At 46.5% G+C, this 21,079-nt stretch overlaps 1 protein-coding gene across 7 annotated transcripts; it reads right to left on the reverse strand.

Annotated features, from left to right (window-relative positions):
- Positions 1-13,671: 13,671 nt before the first annotated feature.
- On the reverse strand, positions 13,672-19,910 carry LOC127344169 (uncharacterized). Of its 7 annotated transcripts, none has more exons than XM_071828465.1 (3): positions 19,599-19,910; positions 19,256-19,324; positions 13,672-14,689 (listed from the first exon to the last, which is right to left on the reverse strand). In XM_071828465.1, exon 3 carries the CDS (start codon positions 14,687-14,689, stop codon positions 13,982-13,984), a length of 708 nt encoding a protein of 235 aa, XP_071684566.1. In that variant the 5' UTR covers positions 19,256-19,324; positions 19,599-19,910; the 3' UTR covers positions 13,672-13,981. The 7 variants fall into 7 exon arrangements, 3 of the variants coding, with proteins under 3 accessions (XP_071684566.1, XP_071684565.1, XP_071684564.1); XM_071828464.1 differs by having other exon boundaries at positions 19,256-19,320; positions 19,400-19,910; XM_071828463.1 differs by having other exon boundaries at positions 19,400-19,910.
- Positions 19,911-21,079: the final 1,169 nt, after the last annotated feature.

Raw genomic sequence — 21,079 nt, forward strand, 5'->3', positions numbered from 1 at the left:
CTCAGTCAAGGCGAGAATAGCGGTGAGGATACACGGATCAGACAAAGGGCTTTGAACTCATGTAATTCTGAGACAGCCACCATGCCGAGCCAGCCAAACTTGCCCCCATCGATCGCCTCTTCTTCCGTTGAAAGCCGATATTGTAGACGAAACACCAACGGCTTAATGAGCAAAAGGCTGCCTTGCATGCCAAAGCGACGCTTCGACGATCGCTTGAACTGGCGTAAAGGGTTGGAAGTCCTCGAAGAGAAAGTTCGGGCACCAAAATCGGCTCATTGCAGCTGAGGAAGCTCTCATTGTTCACTCCCTCAAGGAAGCAGAAGGCCTTGAAGCTGAACTGAAGACTGACTTGGTGAAAATCCGCGTCTTGAACTCGCAACGGGTAGATCCTGTGTAATTGTACTAGAGTCGATGGCTGTGCATCGGCTTTATTTCTTAGCTCTAAAGTCGATGTCCGTGCATCGGCTGTATACCATGAGAAAAATCATCTATGGAAGAACATTGCAAAACCAAATGACATTTGGACTGAAAGGGCAAAAGGTGGCATCTTCTGGATATTATCAACATAAAGTAATATAACAAGTGCAATATGCAAGTATGTAGGAATCAATGCACAGTTAACACAAATGTTTGCTTTTTTAGATAGAAGGAAATGGGTAAACTGACTCAACAATAAAAGTAGAAGAAAGGCCCTTCGCAGAGGGAAGCATGGATTGCCATATTTGTGCTAGAGCTTTTATTTTGAAAATAAGAAACAACTTTGTCAACGGTAGTAATAAAGCATATGAGTTATGTAAATTATGTCCTACAAGTTGCAAGTCTCATGCATAGTATACCAATAGTGCCCGCACCTTGTCCTAATTAGCTTGGATTTACATGGATTATCATAGCATAGCATACGTTTTAACCAAGTGTCACAAAAGGGTACCTCTATGCCGCCTGTACAAAGGTCTAAGGAGAAAGCTCGCATTGGATTTCTCGCTTTTGATTATTCTCAACTTAGACATCCATACCGGGACAACATAGACAACAGATAGTGGACTCCTCTTTAATGCATAAGCATTCAACAACAGATAATATTCTCATAAGAGATTGAGGTTTGTTGTCCAAACTGAAACTTCCACCATGGATCATGGCTTTAGTTAGCGGCCCAATGTTCTTCTCTAACAATATGTATACTCAAACCATTTGATCATGATAAATCACCCTTACTTCAGACAAGACGAAACATGCATAGCAACTCACATGATATTCAACAAATAAATAGTTGATGGTGTCCCCAGGAACATGGTTATCGCTCAACAAGCAACTTATAAGAGATAAGATGCATAAGTACATATTCAATACCACGATAGGTTTTAAGCTATTTGTCCCATGAGCTATATATTGCAAAGATAAAGAATAGAAATTTCAAAGGTAGCACTCAAGCAATTTACTTTGGAATGGCGGAGAAATACCATGTAGTAGGTAGGTATGGTGGACACAAGTGGCATAGTGTTTGGCTCAAGGATTTTGGATGCATGAGAAGTATTCCCTCTCGATACAAGGTTTAGGCTAGCAAGGTTGTTTAAAGCAAACACAAGTATGAACCTAAGACAAAGAAAAAACTCACATAAAAGACATATTGAAAGCATTATAAGACTCTATACCGTCTTCATTGTTGTACCTTTTATCATTATATCGAAGCCGATCGCTTGAACCGGCCCCCTCTTTGTCCTTGCCACCAGAATGACTGCTTTCTTCTTTGTCTTTGCCATGGCGGTAAACAGAATGAGCTACCATGTAGTTAATTTCCCGGCGCGAGCTACAGTACATTCTTACGAAGGGGTGGACAGATCTACTTGGTCGAGGGCACCCTCGGCTGTAAAGCCGTTCCACCTGATGCCATGAGAACGGGTCTTCGAGAAAGAGCCGATTAGATCGGCTTCAAAGAGAGCCTTGAGCTCATCGTACCTCTTCTTGTGCTCATCAGGCAGCTCTGCGTACGTGACTGGGTCGCCAGCCATCTCAGCTGTGGATGTCGACATGGTTGCTGAAGAGTGTCCCACCGGGCGTGCCAGAATGTGTTGCGGTCAAAAGCCACCGGCGGGCAGCGACGGGCAACACAGTAGAGCCGGGAACAACTTAGGGCTGCGGCTGGCCCTGGTCCCTCCGAGCGACGGCCCGCAAAGCCTCTGGTACACACGTCCGATGCTGGTGCAAGGGCGTGCCACCTGACCTATACCTGGTCAGGAAGGTGATGGAGATGCCTCGCTTAGTTTCCTGCATGGCATACACGTAAACATTAAATACGAGCCTCGATCGGCTCTCAGGTTATCCTGTGAATCGGCTCAAGGAGCCGATCCACCCATGATTCGTACGAGGTGCACGAATATATGGTGGTCCTGCTTGATCAAGATAAAGCTAAAGCGATCTACGACGATTTAGGGTTTTCACCGCATAATCGGATCATCCTACTCACGATTGGGCCTCGCGGCCACGCACGGTGATCGTAAGCCGATCCTAGATAGGGCCTAAAAACCAACACGAGGTCGATCCCCGGAACATCCTGTCTAGGACTAGCAAACGACACCCTACGTGCCGCTGGATCCTCCAACCCTTTGTAAGGCCTAACTATTGCAGATATTAAACTAATCCTTGAGGAACAAGGAGCAACCGTAACGGATCGGATCTACTAAATAAAGATCAAGCGGGGTGCCGCCCCCACACCTAAGATAGGTGTGAGGGCGGCTAGATATGCAAGGGTTGCACTACGATAGCATATGATACGAAGAACAATGCTAACCCTAACATATCTAAGATAACTACGTTGCTCGACATCAAAAAGGCTTCAGTACGAGCAACGCATGAACAACATAAGCTTGTGCTGCCTAGATCGCTAGATGCGATCTAGGCAGCATGATGCTTACCGGTAGAAACCCTCAAGACGAAGGAGTTGGCGATGCGCCAGGATTGATTTGTGGTTGAACGTTGGTTGTTGTTTATTCCATAAACCCTAGATACATATTTATAGTCCAGGGGACTTTCTAATTTAGGCGTGCACCTAACCGTGCACGGGTAAAACTCTATCTAAGATGCGATCTACTATATTACAGATACATGGGCAATCTAGCCCAACTTCGTGTATAAGGCCGATTCACGCATTTCTTCAGTATATAATCTTTAAACCCATCTTGATCGCGGCCCACCTTCTGACTCGGTCAAATTCTGGTGATAACATCTACGTACTGATGTTTTTATTTTGTACTGATGTTGTTAATTCTCTGGTCATGCAGGGGCGTGTGGTACCACACATACATATTGAAGTACTCCTTTGATGCGTCATATGTTTGGATCCCGCGACCTTCCCAGCCACGAACCAAGTCATCCACCAGCGGTTCCAGGTACACATTCATGTTCTTACCCGGGTATTTGGGCCCTGGGATTATCATCGACACAAACATGTTCTCTGATCTCATGCAGACGCCATGGGGGAGGTTCATGGGAATAACAAACGCTGGCCAACAACTGTATACTGCAACCGACATACCATATGGATTGAACCCATCGATTGATATCGCAACTGCTACGCTCCTCGGGTCACCTGCTTTCAGTGGAAATTTCTTGACAAAGTTCTTCCATGCACTACAATCCGACGGATGTATCATCTTGTCGGTGTATCTGTTTCCTTCCACGACCCACCTCATATGCTGCGCAGTATCCTCGGTCATGAAGAGCCGCTGGATCCTCGGTAGGACAGGAAGATAGCGGAGGATATTCTTGGCAATCGTGGTCTGCCTCTTCTGACCATCACCATTGTGGTCTACCTCAAAGTACCTAGAGGAATTGCATCTGATGCAATAATTTGTGTCAGCGTGCTCCTCTCTAAATAGCATGCATCCCTTTGGACAAGCGTGTATCTGCTGAGATGACATCTTAAGGTCACTGAGCAATTTGGTCGAATAGTAGAAGTTTTGCGGCAAGAGGTGCCCTTTCGGCAGAATGCTACCTACGACTACCAGAAGTTCATCGAACCCATCTCTACACAAGTTCCTATGGCACTTAAAGGCCATAAGGCGAGCGATGGCATCTAGTTGGGTAACCTCTGTATTTTCATGTAGGGGTTTCTGCGAAGCAAACAGAGCCTCATAATACTCCTTTGTGTTTTCCTCCGGGTCCTCACTTGTCTCCGCATCCTGAGGTGTCTCCACCTCTACATGAGGGCTTTCAGGCACATTACCATTAGCCAAGTTTTCTAAGCACCTATCAAAATTAGTGTCATATTCCCCCCTAGGTTGAATCTGCCGCACCTCCTTCCTAGCACGTTTCTTTGCCTTTTCTCCATGGTAAGTCCAAATCTTGTAGGACGGTGTGAACCCAAACTTGATCAGGTGCATACTCATAGTTTCCTTGTTCTGTGCCTTTTGGTTAGCGCACTTACTACAAGGGCACCAAACTGTTATAGGTCTGCTAGGGATGGCAAACGCCATATCCACAAACTGCTCGGTCTTTTCTCCCCATTCATCAGTATAGTTCCACTGACTGATTCTGCCATCGTACATCCAGCCACGATTTTCCATCCTCTAATCAGCAACAAAACAGACAAACATAGCATTTATATATCAAATAGGAAATAAATGCATCATATCTTTATTTTTTTACACGTGCAACAACCTGAAACTCTACTAGGTGGGCTCCTAGCAGCCGCCAGATCCGTAGATTGAGTACGTTCTCCCAGCTCTACCCCGATCCGAGACAGAATTTCGGCAGCACCTCCCCGCTGTTCTCCCGATACACGTCTCGTCAAAAAGCCGAGAGGGGTGTGCATCCAGAGTGTCAACACCCGGATTTTTAAGTCCAGATGCCTATTATACCATACCTCGCAATCCCAGGAATATTGTTTTTGCGAGACATAATAGTTAAGTAGCATAGAGTCATCATTTATTACAACACATACTTGTTTTACAACCATAGATCACATGATCCAATATTACACAAATAGATTGTTCAACAACACAAATAGTAGCAGAAGAGAAGTAGTAGTGGACTATCTATTCCACAGGCAACGCTTGACGTTAGAAGACGATCCTAGTTATCGTAGACGTCCTGTTGTCCGTCATCCTGATACTATTGCTCCCCTTCAAAGTCTGGCATTTGAATAGCCAGGGACAAATCCATGAGTACTTTAAAGTACTCGCAAACTAATACTAATGTAATTACTATTCAAGTATATTAAGGGATGCTAAGCTCTAGGTTTATTTGCGTAAAGCCCAGTTTAGTTCACTAAACATTTAATAAAGACTTATCATTTGCTAGACTAACTCAAGTGGGAACATTAGTGTCATTCCCACAAATCATTTGTGATTCAAGTCAAATCACCTTTCAATTCACCATTCCTTTTTAAGATCAAAATCTGATAACGGAACTGTATGGCCTTTCCAATCGTCCGTAACCGTGGACACGGCTATTCGAATAGGTGTAACCCTCTGCAGAGGTTGTACTCTTGTGCCACAACTTTTGATTACATCCGTCGAGGATAACCCCGAATCATCGTAACTCAGTACGCGGATCATCAACCTTAACCTTTCACTTATATATACTAGTATAGGCACCTCTCCCCATGAGCTTGGCCTCCCGGTGAAAACCAACTGTTAACCCGGGAACTGCACAGGGCTTGGGTCGTACATTCACCTCACATTCACATCATTTCACATATACGGAGGCAGCCTCGGCGTAACCCCTATGATGCTTGTTTAGAGGGAACCCATACTAAAATACACAAGTTTCTAGTTAAGCCCTACCCATAATCAGGTATTGTGGGGGTACTTGTATAATTGGAAGGATATCGCATTCAAACCCAATCATCAGTTTTCATTTAAATTCACCAAGTCAACCATGTCACCTTCAAATTCACATTCTTTCAAAGTCATTTCACTTCACCATGTTCCCATCTAGAGTAGTCAAATTTTATTTGATTAGCACTAGCAACTATTTCATGAGGGGTGCTATCTAGCTTTGATTTGCTCTAAGCTAACCTTAAATCTTGTTCTACTCTAGACCAAGTGAATCATAAATCAAAAAGTACTTTGAAATAAATAAGCAAAATAATTGCAAGGTAAAAAACATGGGATAGGTAAGACATAAAATAAAGTGTGAGAGTGCCTTGCTCTTGTAGAGCTATGCACTTGGTGGTTGGCAAGGGTATTAGCTTGCCTTGAGCAGGGTAGTTGTCAAAGTTCTCCTCCTCCTCCTGGGAGTAGGCTTCCTCCTCTTGATACTCCTCGTTACTAGCGTCTATGTACGAATACGAGGTATAAACACCAAACCAATCTTACATACTAGACTAAAACACACCAATGAGTTCACACACTAATTCTAGCATCATATCATTCATGGCATGGTGAATTACTTGGTTGGTTCTTATTTAAGAGAAAAATAGTTTCCTCTCATTATACTTATTACTTTGATTTGCTATTTATATCCTTAGAGAAAATAATTCCCTCTCATTCAATCCTATGCAGATTTAATCTCCTCAAATAATAATCAGGTATGAAATATAAGTTTAATAAGGTGCTACACCTCATACCATTTAAGACTAACATTTAAATGATTTAAAATCTCTAAGTAATAACAATCAGAGGTTTATTAGCCTAAGGTCATTTCCTCTTATTGTATTACTTAGGATCAAGATTTAAATGAGAGAGTAGCTCTCATACTATTTATAGAATTTGAATTACAAGATTTAAATGCACTAGAAATGGCTACATAGCCATTATTTTGATCTAGTCCATGATCATACAAACAACCTGACTAGATTATTGCAAAAATAGTTAGAGGACATCAATTGTGATTTATGAGAGTTGGAATCAACTCAAAATCAATTATGGTTGAATTTTAAATAAAGTTTCAATTTGTAAAAGTCCCTGTCTTGTTATTTTTAGCATTTTAATTCTACTACGAAATTGGAGGTGGGACCAGTGGCATTAGTTAGATAAATTCATGGGCTTTCCAGAGATAGGCAGTTTGCTAAATTTGGAGTTGTAGGTTTCAAACTATTCAATTTTCAAGTAGGCAGCAGTATTTGAAATGAGCTAAAACAGTTAAACACGATTTGAATTATTTGGGCCGCGCGGGAAAAGAAGATGGGCCGAAACGAAATTAAACGGCACTGCGCAGCCCAACAAGCATCTGGTGCGAGTGGGCCGCCCTGACGAGGTGGGGGCCACCCGTCAGTGGCTCTTAGACGAGCGAAACGGTACGCGTGATATGATCCGTCGGATTAGAAACAGATCGGGTGGTCGAGGATCGTCATCGTCTCCGACGAGACCCGACGATCAGACGGCTTGCCTAGGGGGTCGGCGAGCGTACCAGGCCTCCGGCGATCGAGGGCGAGGTGCGCCGTGATGTTGACGTAGATGAGGAAGCTCCTGGTAGTGTCGGCGAGGCGTGGGGAAGCGTCAATCGGCGGCGAGGATCTCAGGGCTCCGGCGGACTTCGGCTTGAAATTGCTGCTGCTCCGGCGAGGTGGTGTCTAATTGATTGGTTGAGAAGAAGCAAGGATGAGAGGAGAGTGAGTTGCTCTGAAGAGTTCGTGCTCGGGGATCCTCTATTTATAGATGGGGAGGTGACCGGCGAGTGCTGAGAAGGAGCGTCGACGGCATGGCTGCTCCGGTGCTCGAAGTGGCAAGGCGAGGATGGCTAAGCGTAGGCGTCATCCTGGCGATGCTCAAGGTGTAGCTGGCGCAGAGAAAAGGTGAAGGGATCGATCGGGAGCTTGTATCGAGTGCGGCAGTACCCGCGGTACGTTTCCGACGAGGACGACGGTGACAAGGCGGCCGCAGGCGTTCGAGTGTGTCTACGCGGTAGAGGTGAGGGTGGCGGTGCTTGTTGCAGTTATAGGGATGCAGGGGGAGGACGAAGGCGATCGAGCGCACGGCGCTCTGGCGCGTCCAGAGCGCGCTCACCGCGTGGCCTGGCATGCTCTGTCATGGTTTTGGACGCGCCTCTCCTGGCCAATGCTGTGCGCGCGCGAGCCAGGGCCGTGCACCGTCAGTGTCCTTGTGCTGTGTAGATGCTCCAGGACAAGGATTTGATGAGAGAGGGAGGCCAGAGAGAGGGTTGCCAAAGGTGGCCGGCATGGTACGGTATGAGGAGAAAGGAGCTCTCTCCTCACTTTAATCGACCATGGCAAGTACTAGGCTTGATGCAGGGGATGCAGAAGAACCTCATGATCACAAGATAAAGATGGTTTAGGCTAAAAACCAGTGTGTAATTGCATGTAACACAATTCTGGAAACATGCCTGCCAACTGTTCGACACAATGGCCGCAAGAACATTTTTGTTGAATTTTGGAATTCTTTTTGGTGCAACTCATTTATATAATTAATGTGATAGAATGGTGGTGGTGGTGTTCATTTTGGAGTTGATTTGCAAAGTTTCAAAAATGTGGTCATCTTCACTTTGTTTCAAAGTCCCTTCTTGTCATCTCTGTTCTGGTCAACCTGGTCAAAGTCAGCATGGGTGGTCAACAGCAAAGTTGTTCACTTTGACAAGGTCTTGGATGACATGGCAAGTGTTGACCAAGTTAGTTTAAGAAAAGTCCAAACCAGAGGGGTAAAGTGAGGAACATTTTATAAAACTCAATTTCGGCCATTATCATATGTATGTTGGTTTTGAGATTTTCTTTGATTTGATTCTGGTTTCTTTGATGCATTTGTGTTTGTTTATGCTATATAAGTATTCTACAAGCAATAGATCAAGCAATGGTGGCCTTTGGTGATGATTTGAATAATTGGCCTTTTGTGTATGTGAGGGTATTTGGCCAAATTTTGTGTTTCTTTTATTTCTCTCCAATTGAGGAGCTATGATCATGAATTAGGGTTTAATAGCAAGTGATCAACACATCAACACTCATCATGGCAAAAGCACAATAGAAAAGCACACTATGCATGAAACTATATGTGACACTATATGCATAGAAAAAGTTTTTGTTTGTTGCAAATTTTGAGTAATTGAAATCTCTTTCTTTATTTTATTTGTTTGAAACTTGGGATGTTACAAACCCTTCCCCCGTACAAAAGATCTCGTCCCGAGATCTTAAAGAAAATTAGGTACTAAAGAGATCTGGGTACTCAGTCTTCATGAAGTCTTCTCTCTCCCAAGTGGCTTCTTCTTCGGTGTGGTTACTCCATTGGATCTTCAGAAACTTGATACTCCTGGTGCTGGTGGTTCTGAAAGCTTCTTCCAAGATGCGAATAGGTACTTCGCGGTATGTCAGATCTGAGTTGATATCCACAGCTCGATGATCGATGTTCTTGAAAACCTCGGTCTTCTCAGGTACCTCTAAGCACTTCCGGAGTAACGAGATGTGAAACACATTGTGCACCGCTGACATTTCTTCCGGTAACTCCAGTTGATAAGACACTTCCCCTCGGCGACTCAGGACTTTGAAAGGTCCGACATATCGGGGTGCAAGCTTTCCTCTAAGCTGGAATCTCTGCATTCCTTTAAGGGGGGGCACTTTGAGATATACGAAATCTCCGATCTCGAAGGTCATCTCTCGGCGTCTCTTGTCGGCGTAACTCTTCTGTCTGGATTGGGCTGTCTTGAGGTACTCGCGGATCTTGTGAACCTTCTCTTCAGCTTCTCGGAGAATATCTGGTCCAAAGACTTGACTCTCTCCGACTTCCGACCAATTCAGAGGGGTACGACACTTCCTTCCGTACAGTGCTTCAAAGGGGGCCATCTGCAAGCTGGCTTGATAGCTGTTGTTGTATGAGAATTCTGCGTACGGCAAGCAGTCTTCCCACTTGGATCCATATTCTAGCACACATGCTCTCAACATATCTTCCAGTATCTGATTGACTCGTTCAGTCTGTCCATCCGTCTGTGGGTGATAGGCTGTGCTGAAATTCAACCGAGTTCCGAGTCCTTCATGTACTTTCTGCTAGAATCTGGAGGTGAATTGGGATCCTCTATCGGATACTATCGACTTCGGAGTTCCGTGCAAGCTGACTATCCTTGAGATATATAACTCTGCGAGCCTCGGTCCTTGGTAGGTGGTCTTGACGGGGATGAAGTGGGCGACTTTGGTCAATCTGTCGACCACTACCCAGATGGAATCATTCCCTTTACTAGATTTGGGCAGTCCGGTGATGAAGTCCATTCCTACGGAATCCCACTTCCATTCGGGAATCTGTAGGGGTTGCAACAGTCCTGCGGGGCGTTGATGTTCTGCTTTGACTCTTTGACAGATGTCACACTTGGCGATGTAGCTTCCAATTTCTCTCTTCATTCCATGCCACCAAAATTGTTCCTTCAGATCCTGGTACATCTTGGTTCCCCCGGGATGAATGGAGTAAAGGGTGTCATGGGCTTCTTTCAGAATAACTTGCTTCAACTCTGAATCTGACGGCACGCAAAGGCGTCCGTTGTACCATAGCACTCCTTCTTCATCTGCGGTGAATCCTGGTGCCTTTCCCGCAGCTATTTGGCTCTTGATCCCGTCAATGCTAGCATTTCCCTTCTGGGCTTCCTTGATCTGGCTAATCAGGGTGGGTTGGAGTTCAATGCTGGCTAGAAATCCTTCGCTAACCAGTTCAAGTCTAAACTGTTCAAACTCTTGAAACAGGCTGGGTTGCTCGATTGCGATCATGGAGTTCAACTGACACGGCAGTCTACTCAGAGCATCCGCTACCACATTGGCCTTGCCGGGGTGATAGTGGATTTCCATATCGTAATCCTTGATTAGCTCTATCCATCTGCGCTGCCTCATATTCAGCTCCTTCTGGGTGAAGATATACTTCAAGCTCTTGTGAACCGAATAGATCTCGCATCGATTACCCATGAGGTAATGACGCCATACTTTCAGGGCTAAAACGACGGCTGCTAGCTCTAAGTCATGGGTTGGATAGTTCTGCTCATGTTGCTTCAGCTGTCTTGACAGGTAAGATATCACTTTGCCTTCTTGCATCAACACACATCCAAGACCAATCTTGGAGGCGTCACAGTACACATCAAATGGCTTGGTGATGTCCGGCATAACCAGTATTGGGGCTGATGTCAATCTGCTCTTGAGCTGTTGGAAACTCTCTTCACACTTGTCAGTCCATTCAAACTTCTTGTCCTTTTTCAACAACTGAGTCATCGGTCTTGCTATGCTCGAGAATCCTTCAACGAACCGGCGGTAATATCCCGCCAATCCGAGAAATGCACGGACTTCAGTCTAAGTGGTTGGGGCTTTCCATTCTTCAACAGTCTTGATTTTTGAGGGGTCAACGGCAATTCCTCCTGCAGACAAGATATGTCCCAGGAATCCTACTTCCTTCAACCATAACTCACACTTGCTGAACTTGGCATACAACTGATGCTCCCGAAGGGTATCTAGGACCACTTCCAAATGTTGCTCATGTTCTTCTTCGGATTTGGAGTAGATAAGGATGTCGTCGATGAAGACAACGACAAACTTATCCAGGAAGTTCATAAAGATCTTATTCATGAGATTCATGAAGTAAGCGGGGGCATTGGTCAATCCAAATGACATGACATTGTACTCATACAATCCATATCTGGTGGTAAAGGCAGTTTTGGGGATATCGGTGGCACGAATCTTCAGTTGGTGGTAACCAGTCCTCAGATCAATCTTCGAGAACACTTTGGCACCGGTCAGTTGGTCAAACAGATCTTCTATCTTTGGCAACGGATACTTGTTCTTGATGGTGACATCGTTAAGCTTACGGTAATCCGTACATAAACGAGTGGCACCATCCTTTTTGTCCACAAACAAAACTGGTGATCTCCAAGGCGACGCACTTGGTCGAATCAGACCTTTGAATAGCATATCATCCAGTTGCTTCTTCAGTTCCACTAACTCTGCCGGGTTCATGCTATAGGCTCTCTGGGCTATGGGTCCGGTTCCAGGGATTAACTCAATGATAAACCCGATATCCCGATCTGGGGGCATACCGGGTAAATCATCAAGAAACACATCGGGGTATCGACAAACGACCCTGATCTGATCCAAGGTGGGTTTGGCTAGACTTTGGTTGCAGGTAAACTTTCTGGGCAGTCTTTCAGATATGTGCTCGACTATTATTCTGGTGCTACTAGTCATGGTGATGGCCTTCTTGGCACAATCAATCAGTCCATGATGTTTCGACATCCAGTCCATACCCAGGACTACTTCCAAACCTTTGGCTCCCAGGACAATCAAATTTGCATAAAATTCTATTTCATGAATTCTGATAGGCACATCTTTGCAAATTTTTCTAGCTTTAGTTGTTGACCCAGGTATTTGAACTATCATGACATGCTTCAAACTGATAGGTTGAATCTTACTAGTACATGCAAAATCTTCGGTAACAAACGAATGCGATGCTCCAGAATCAAACAACACTCTTGCAGGTATTGAGTTAACAAAGAACATACCCAGCACCACATCTGGGGCTTCCTGAGCTTCTTCCGCACTCATGTGATAGAGGCGGCCGCTACGGTTGTTCGGGTTGTTGGGGGCGAACTTCTTGCCGTTGGCGACACGGCGTTGCTGCTGAGCAGGGCCAGAGGTGTTGGCGGCAGTCTTGGCGAGCCTCTTGGGGCACTCGTTGGAGTAGTGCCCCACCACTCCGCACTCGTAACAGTTGATGGTGGACTTGTCCTTGGGGGTGATGGGAACGGCGTTGCTCCCAGTCCTTGGAGCGGTGTTGGAGTTGTTGTTGTGGTGGTTGGGGGCTCGGGGCGGAGCGCGGTTGAAGTTGTTGTTGTAGTTGTTGTTGTTGTAGTGGCCTCCTGGCCTGGGGTTTCCTCCACTCCGGTTCTGATAACCCGGACGTGAATTCTGTATCGGGGGCTTGTTGTTTCTTGGGGCAAACCCTCCGCTTGAGCTGGGGCGATACTTGTGGATATTGCTGGGCCCACTCTGATTCATCATGCGGCGCTTGCGGTTCTCATTGGCTTGGTGGAGTTTCCCCTCCATCTGGATGGCGGAGTCAACAAGGGCTTCTAGGTCAGCAAAAAGGATGTTGACCAACACAGTTTGCATCTCATCATGCAGTCCATTCAGGAACCTCTCCTTCCTCTTCTCGGTAGTGTCCGTCTCATCCGGGGCGTACCTTGACAGAGTGAGGAATCTGTCGCGGTATTCTACCACGGTTAGTCGGCCTTGCTTGAGTTCCCTAAACTCATCCCTCATCTTCTTAATCAGACCCGGGGGCACATGATACTTGCTAAACTTGAGCTTGAAATCTGTCCAAGTCATCATTTGCCCCGCATTCAATGCGCGGGCACTCGTCCACCAGGCACGTGTAGGTCCTGCCAGATAGTGGGTGGCAAACAGCACCTTCTTGTTGTCCTCAACTCCGGCAACCTCAAGATTGTTCTCCATGGTTTGGAGCCAATCATCTGCATCGAGGGGTTCCTCCGTCTTGCTAAACACCGGTGGGTTGGTGTTCTGGAAGTTCTTCAACTTTGACCCCGGGTGGTCGTGGTTTCCATGGCCTTGATTGCCCTGAGCAATCTGTTGGAGTGCAGCGATATTGGCTTGCCTTTCAGCTCTTTCAGCCTCTCTATCAGCCATCATCTGTTGCAACATCTGCATCATTGCCTCCTGAGTCATGTTGCGAGTTGGGGGTGCCATCTGAACAGGGATATAGATCATGAGACGAGAGGGAAATTTCTATGGCTTATTTTGGGATAAAATTTCACAAAGTTTAAAACTTGATTCTTGATATGATGAACTTAAACACACAAACATAGTCATTAAGGTAGCAAATATTACAAACCAACAAACCGGAGGGTTTGAAGAACCCTTTCAACAATCTACGATACATGGGGCGGATACAAAGGACCGATACAAATCACGGGACGCAAGTGCTCAGATGGGACTACTCTCCATCGACGTTGATCGGGTAGACGTTGTCTATCCCGGCTGCAAGGTGCTCGTGGCCATCCTCGTAAGGGTGGAAGACCAGGTTGTCGTCTTCCTCCTCCTCGTAGTCGTCGTCGTTGCTCACGTAGGAGTAGCCGTCCCCTGGATGTCTTCCCCCTCACCTTCTCCCTCCAAGTCTCGGAGCTGCTCAACTTGGGTCTCGATGGTCGCCTTCAGTGAGGCGATCTTGGCCTTGAGGCGGTTGATGGTGTAGTCCTTCTTCAGGTTGAGGCGGCGGAGAGTCCGGCGCTCGTTGGCGATGACCTTGATGGTCTCCGCCTGTTGAGCCAGCTGGAGGTGGGTGTGGTTGGCGTACTCGCGGGAGTTGTCCAAGTCAATGCGGGTCTCACTCAACATGAAGTCGAGGTGATCCACATGGTGCCTCAGCTGGGGGTGCGACGGCAGGTTCATGGGCACCCCAAGAGAGTTGTGCCTTGCATAGTAAGCAAAGCGCTCCCCCTCGAGATCCAGGGCGTTCTGCCCGCACAGACGTGCGAGCCCCTCCTGTAGTCCACGGGCGAGCCCGTCTGCCCAGTTGTTCTCCCGGAAGGAGAACTGGATCCTCTGACTCATGGGAAGCGTGAACCTTCCGCAGAGGTCAACCATGATGACCCATTGGAGCTGACCTCCGGGCTGGTCATTGATTTGACCCCCGAAGATCTCCGGAGGTGGGCGACCAAGAAACTCCGACAGGGCGAAGAGATTCCTCTCGAAGATCATGTCGCCACCATTCCCGAGCTGGTAGAACTCCGTCTGAACGAAAGGCTCCGCCGGGATGATAGGCTCCATCTGTAGAGGGATTAGATGAGTAAGTTAGAGAAGTGCAAGTGTTCAAAATTTTAATTAACTCATAAGAAAGAGCATGAATTTAAAGTTTTGGTACAAGATTCTTCAAAGGTAAGAGGGTGAATATGTTTTTGTAACTAGTCAATTCATTGAATTTGAAACTAAGATTTTCGAACGTCCATTCTAACTAGGGTCTCCTAAGGTCAAACAATGGCTCTGATACCAACTTGTCAACACCCGGATTTTTAAGTCCAGATGCCTATTATGCCATACCTCGCAATCCCAGGAATATTGTTTTTGCGAGACATAATAGTTAAGTAGCATAGAGTCATCATTTATTACAACACATACTTGTCTTACAACCATAGATCACATGCTCCAATATTACACAAATAGATTGTTCAACAACACAAATAGTAGCGGAAGCGAAGTAGTAGTGGACTATCTATTCCACAGGCAACGCTTGACGTTAGAAGACGATCCTAGTTATCGTAGACGTCCTGTTGTCCGTCATCCTGATACTGTTGCTCCCCTTCAAAGTCTGACATTTGAATAGCCAGGGACAAATCCATGATTACTTTAAAGTACTCGCAAACTAATACTACTGTAATTACTATTCAAGTATATTAAGGGATGCTAAGCTCTAGGTTTATTTGCGTAAAGCCCAGTTTAGTTCACTAAACATTTAGTAAAGACTTATCATTTGCTAGACTAACTCAAGTGGGAACATTAGTGTCATTCCCACAAATCATTTGTGATTCAAGTCAAATCACCTTTCAATTCACCATTCCTTTTTAAGATCAAAATCTGATAACGGAACTGTATGGCCTTTCCAATCGTCCGTAACCGTGGATACGACTATTCGAATAGGTGTAACCCTCTGCAGATGTTGTACTCTTGTGCCACAACTTTTGATTACATCCGTCGAGGATAACCCCGAATCATCGTAACTCAGTACGCGGATCATCAACCTTAACCTTTCACTTATATATACTAGTATAGGCACCTCTCCCCATGAGCTTGGCCTCCCGGTGAAAACCAACTGTTAACCCGGGAACTGCACAGGGCTTGGGTCGTACATTCACCTCACATTCACATCATTTCACATATACGGAGGCAGCATCGGCGTAACCCCTATGATGCTTGTTTAGAGGGAACCCATACTAAAATACACAAATTTCTAGTTAAGCCCTACCCATAATCAGGTATTATGGGGGTACTTGTATAATTGGAAGGGTATCGCATTCAAACCCAATCATCAGTTTTCATTTAAATTCACCAAATCAACCATGTCACCTTCAAATTCACATTCTTTCAAAGTCATTTCACTTCACCATGTTTCCATCTAGAGTAGTCAAATTTTATTTGATTAGCACTAGCAACTATTTCATGAGGGGTGCTATCTAGTTTTGATTTGCTCTAAGCTAACCTTAAATCTTATTCTACTCTAGACCAAGTGAATCATAAATCAAAAAGTACTTTGAAATAAATGGTGGTTGGCAAGGGTATTAGCTTGCCTTGAGCAGGGTAGTTGTCAAAGTTCTCCTCCTCCTCCTGGGAGTAGGCTTCCTCCTCTTGATACTCCTCGTTACTAGCGTCTATATACGAATACGAGGTATAAACACCAAACCAATCTTACATACTAGACTAAAACACACCAAAGAGTTCACACACTAATTCTAGCATCATATCATTCATGGCATGGTGAATTACTTGGTTGGTTCTTATTTAAGAGAAAAATAATTTCCTCTCGTTATACTATTACTTTGATTTGCTATTTATATCCTTAGAGAAAATAATTCCCTCTCATTCAATCCTATTCAAATTTAATCTCCTCAAATAATAATCAGGTATGAAATATAAGTTGACCAAGGTCAACATTCCATATCTATTATATGGGAGTATAATTTTAATGAGGTGCTACACCTCATACCATTTAAGACTAACATTTAAATGATTTAAAATCTCTAAGTAATAACAATCAGAGGTTTATTAGCCTAAGGTCATTTCCTCTTATTGTATTACTTAGGGTCAAGATTTAAATGAGAGAGTACCTCTCATACTATTTATAGAATTTGAATTACAAGATTTAAATGCACTAGAAATGGCTACATAGCCATTATTTTGATTTAGTCCATGATCATACAAACAACATGACTAGATTATTGCAAAAACAGTTAGAGGACATCAATTGTGATTTATGAGAGTTGGAATCAACTCAAAATCAATTATGGTTGAATTTTAAATAAAGTTTCAATTTGTAAAAGTCCCTGTCTTGTTATTTTTAGCATTTTAATTCTACTACGAAATTGGAGGTGGGACCAGTGGCATTAGTTAGATAAATTCATGGGCTTTCCAGAGATAGGCAGTTTGCTAAATTTGGAGTTGTAGGTTTCAAACTATTTAATTTTCAAGTAGGCAGCAGTATTTGAAATGAGCTAAAACAGTTAAACACGACTTGAATTATTTGGGCCGCGCGGGAAAAGAAGATCGGCCGAAACGAAATTAAACAGCACTGCGCAGCCCAACAAGCATCTGGTGCGAGTGGGCCGCCCTGACGAGGTGGGGGCCACCCATCAGTGGCTCTTAGACGAGCGAAACGGTACGCGTGATATGATCCGTCGGATTAGAAACAGATCGGGTGGTCGAGGATCGTCATCGTCTCCGACGAGATCCCGACGATCAGACGGCGTGCCTAGGGGGTCGGCAAGCGTACCAGGCCTCCGGCGATCGAGGGCGAGGTGCGCGGTGATGTTGACGTAGATGAGGAAGCTCCTGGTAGCGTCGGCGAGGCGTGGGGAAGCGTCAATCGGCGGCGAGGATCTCAGGGCTCCGGCGGACTTCGGCTTGAAATTGCTGCTGCTCCGGCGAGGTGGTGTCTAATTGACTGGTTGAGAAGAAGCAAGGATGAGAGGAGAGTGAGTTGCTGTGAAGAGTTCGTGCTCGGGGCTCCTCTATTTATAGATGGGGAGGTGACCAGCGGGTGCTGAGAAGGAGCGTCGACGGCATGGCTCCTCCGGTGCTCGAAGGGGCAAGGCGAGGACGGCTAAGCGTAGGCGTCATCATGGCGATGCTCAAGGTGTAGCTGGCGCAGAGAAAAGGTGAAGGGATCGATCGGGAGCTTGTATCGAGTGCGGCAGTACCCGCGGTACGTTTCCGACGAGGACGACGGTGACAAGGCGGCCGCAGGCGTTCGAGTGTGTCTACGCGGTAGAGGTGAGGGTGGCGGTGCTCGTTGCAGTTATAGGGATGCAGGGGGAGGACGGAGGCGATCGAGCGCGCGGCGAATTTTGGCGCAGGAAGGTACTTGTTGATTTCACTAATCAGGATGGTGAGTGCTGACTGCTGACTGCTGAGGACTAGCTATCCTGATTACCGAAATCAACAAGTACCTTCCTGCGGCAAAATTCTAACAAATTGACCTAAAAGAGTTGGAAATTCTACCAAAATTGGGCGTGTAGCATCGTTCCAGCATCCAATTGCAACCAGAACCAGATGAAACTGAATTAGAGCAAGTACAATAGAGTCCAGTCAGCTGACTATAAGACATTAAATAATATATTTTAGATGAGTTGGAGGAGAGAGAAGAGGAGAGAGAAGGGAGGTGGGCTACTATGCAATAGCCAGCTCTTGCACGTGCTCCTAGGCACCTTGTGAGAGTGAAAGGTGGACCATATATTAGTAAAGTACTACATTCTTATAGCCAACTATTGTACATGTTAGCTATATGATGACTACAAATGATATGACATCTTGTTATAGCCAACAGTTGGCTATACTATTGGAATTGCTCTTAGTTCGTCCAACTCCCCACCACCCTACTACTACAGTCAACCTGTCTATTTCACCAGCATAATAATTCGATTCTCGTCAGCAGTCAAATCGCGACGGGATGCGACCGGAATCCCATCCCGCCGCGTCTAATCGATCGAAAGCGGAAAACAATCAGCGCCCTAAGTAAGCCCACGCGGGAGAGAGAGGGGGGGGGGGGATCGGGACGGACCTGGGCGTTGATGAATTCGGCGTTGAGGGCGAGGTCGGTGAGCTCGAGCGTGCCGCGGGTGAGCTGGAGGTCGAGCTGGTCTAGATCGAGCTCGCCCAGGAAGAACTCGCCCAGCCCCTTCTTCAGCACCGCCTTGCACATCCGCTTCATCACCGCCCCCACCGAGAACCCCCGCAACAGCCCCATCCTGCCTCCCCCGGCAGACGCGGATCCGCACCCGGCGGCGGGGAAGAAGTCGCCGGAGGACGGCGGCGCGAGAGGAGGATGGGTTGCTTCGGTGGTGCGGCAAGTTTTTCCGAATTAAACCTTGCGAGGTGTTGCGTCCGGAACCCCGGGAAGGTTGGGTAATTACGGTTTTATACGCCGCCGTCAGGGTTCGTGTCTCCCTCGGATCTATGTTGCCCGGATACGGCGATACGGATATGGATACCGCGATACGGCGATACGGCGATTTTCCAAAAACACGGATACGGGGATACGTTTCTATATATATAATAAACATTACAAAATTACTGGTTTTTGCTCAAGAATGGGTGTTATTACTATATATAGGAGTATAGGAGTACCGTGATATAGTTGTTTGCCAAAAAAAAGCTTGTCAATTGCAACGGTGCAGCCCTCTTTTTTCCACCTAGCTGTCAAATAACAATTTAGTAAATTGGTAATAGTAAAAATGATGAAAATCTAACTGGAAAGAACATCATGCTTACTTGCTTACAATTACATTGCTAGTTTGCAAATGTTTCCATTTTCACTCCAGAACCAAGGTGTCATGTTTAATCTTTACTGAACTAGATTAGTAGATTGCAGGGTGCAAGGGCTTCCTCCAGAACCAATCTACGTTGCAGCCAGCAGGAGTGCAGGACCATGACGAAGCGAGAGATTGAGATGGGAAGAGGAGAAACTAACCTGCTATCCTGCGATGCAGTGGCGGACGGCGGAGAGATCTGCTTGCCGGCGATTGGTCCGGCGGCACAGCGGCCAGTGATCTGTGTCGAGCCCTTCTCTGATCCGGAAACTTACCTTACCTACAGTCCGGCACACGCACAATCCAGCGGCAGGCGGCGGAGGGGACTGCTCCACGGCTGGATCCCTTCTCCGGTGAGGCAGCGCAGGCCGCCGGCGATCAGTTGGTGTAGCGGCGGCGAGACCCTAGGTCTGAAGATGATCAGGAGGTGAAAGGACGAGAGAAGGGGCTGCCGTGCTGGTCGCTTTATACGTTGACTCATCGAAGATTAGGGTATTTTCGTATCCGTAACATATCCCAGTGTATCCTGTACGTATCCGCGAAAAATCGGCTGATACGGCTGGGATACGTATCCGGCACCGTATCTGTGTATCCCCATATCCGATCGTATCCGACCCCTGATACGTCAGTTTAGAGCCGTATCCGTGCAACCTAGCCTCGGATCCCTTCCTATCCCCAAACCAAGCAGAACCGAGCACGCGAGGAGCAATCTCACAAATCTAGGGATGGTGATTAGCGAGGAGGGACGGAAGGGCCGAAGGGGACCTGGTCGAGGGAGGAATTGGAAGCGAGCGAGTGGAGATGGGACGCCCTGTCGAAGAGGGCCAGGAAGGGGAGATCACCCTCCGCTGCCGGACCCGCGTTGGCATTCGCTGTTGACGGATCGAGCACCGCTGATCACGATCATGGGGCACCGCCTGTTTCTTGCCAGAAATATCTGATCTTGGAGCACCACCGCTCACAGATCTTGGGGCACTTCTGGAGACGAGCGAGGCGGCGTAGAGATCGGCGTGTGGGCGAACCAGGGGCGGCGCGGGGAGCCAGGCGGCGGCGTGTTTGGAGCAAGGCAGCGCCGGGTGGAGCCGGTGAGGGAGAGAGTGGGGAACGAGCGATGTGAGCGAGAGTGAACGAATGAGGGACGGAGGGGTAAAACGGGAAATGTCCTAGCGTGCCAAAATTTGAGAAAATCCTCAACGTCTTATATTTCTGCACGGAGGGAGTATAATAGTAGCTGAGAAAGCAACAACTTTACAGAGTGCAGAAAACCTGGTAATACTAAGAGTATCTCTAACAGAGCCTGTATATCACGCTGGAACCGTATTTTTCCGGCCGATTTACAGGTTCGGGTCGAAAGTTGCGCAGAACAGAGACTGAACTCGCTGTCCAACCTGAAAAACTTCTTCAAGGGGCCCGAAAAATTTCACACTCGACCTCTATTAATACAGACCGAATGACGGTTTACAGACCAAAAACTGAACGGATTTCTCACCGCTCCTCCAGCGCCGCCGTCCGTACAACCGCCTCCAGCCACCGATTTCTAACTAGTTTGCTAAAATTATGCACCGCCAGCCAAGCTCATGGCTTCAGGCGGAGGGCACGGCGGACGGACACGACAGATCATGGCGTGAGGCGCGATGGCAGG

The sequence above is a fragment of the Lolium perenne genome, chromosome 3, assembly GCF_019359855.2.
Source record: "Lolium perenne isolate Kyuss_39 chromosome 3, Kyuss_2.0, whole genome shotgun sequence".
Lineage (NCBI taxonomy): Eukaryota > Viridiplantae > Streptophyta > Magnoliopsida > Poales > Poaceae > Lolium > Lolium perenne.

What these genes read in the sequence shown, in the direction of transcription:
- LOC127344169 (XM_071828465.1), bottom strand. Translation starts at nt 14,689, where the DNA reads ATGGAGCCTATCATCCCGGCGGAGCCTTTCGTTCAGACGGAGTTCTAC.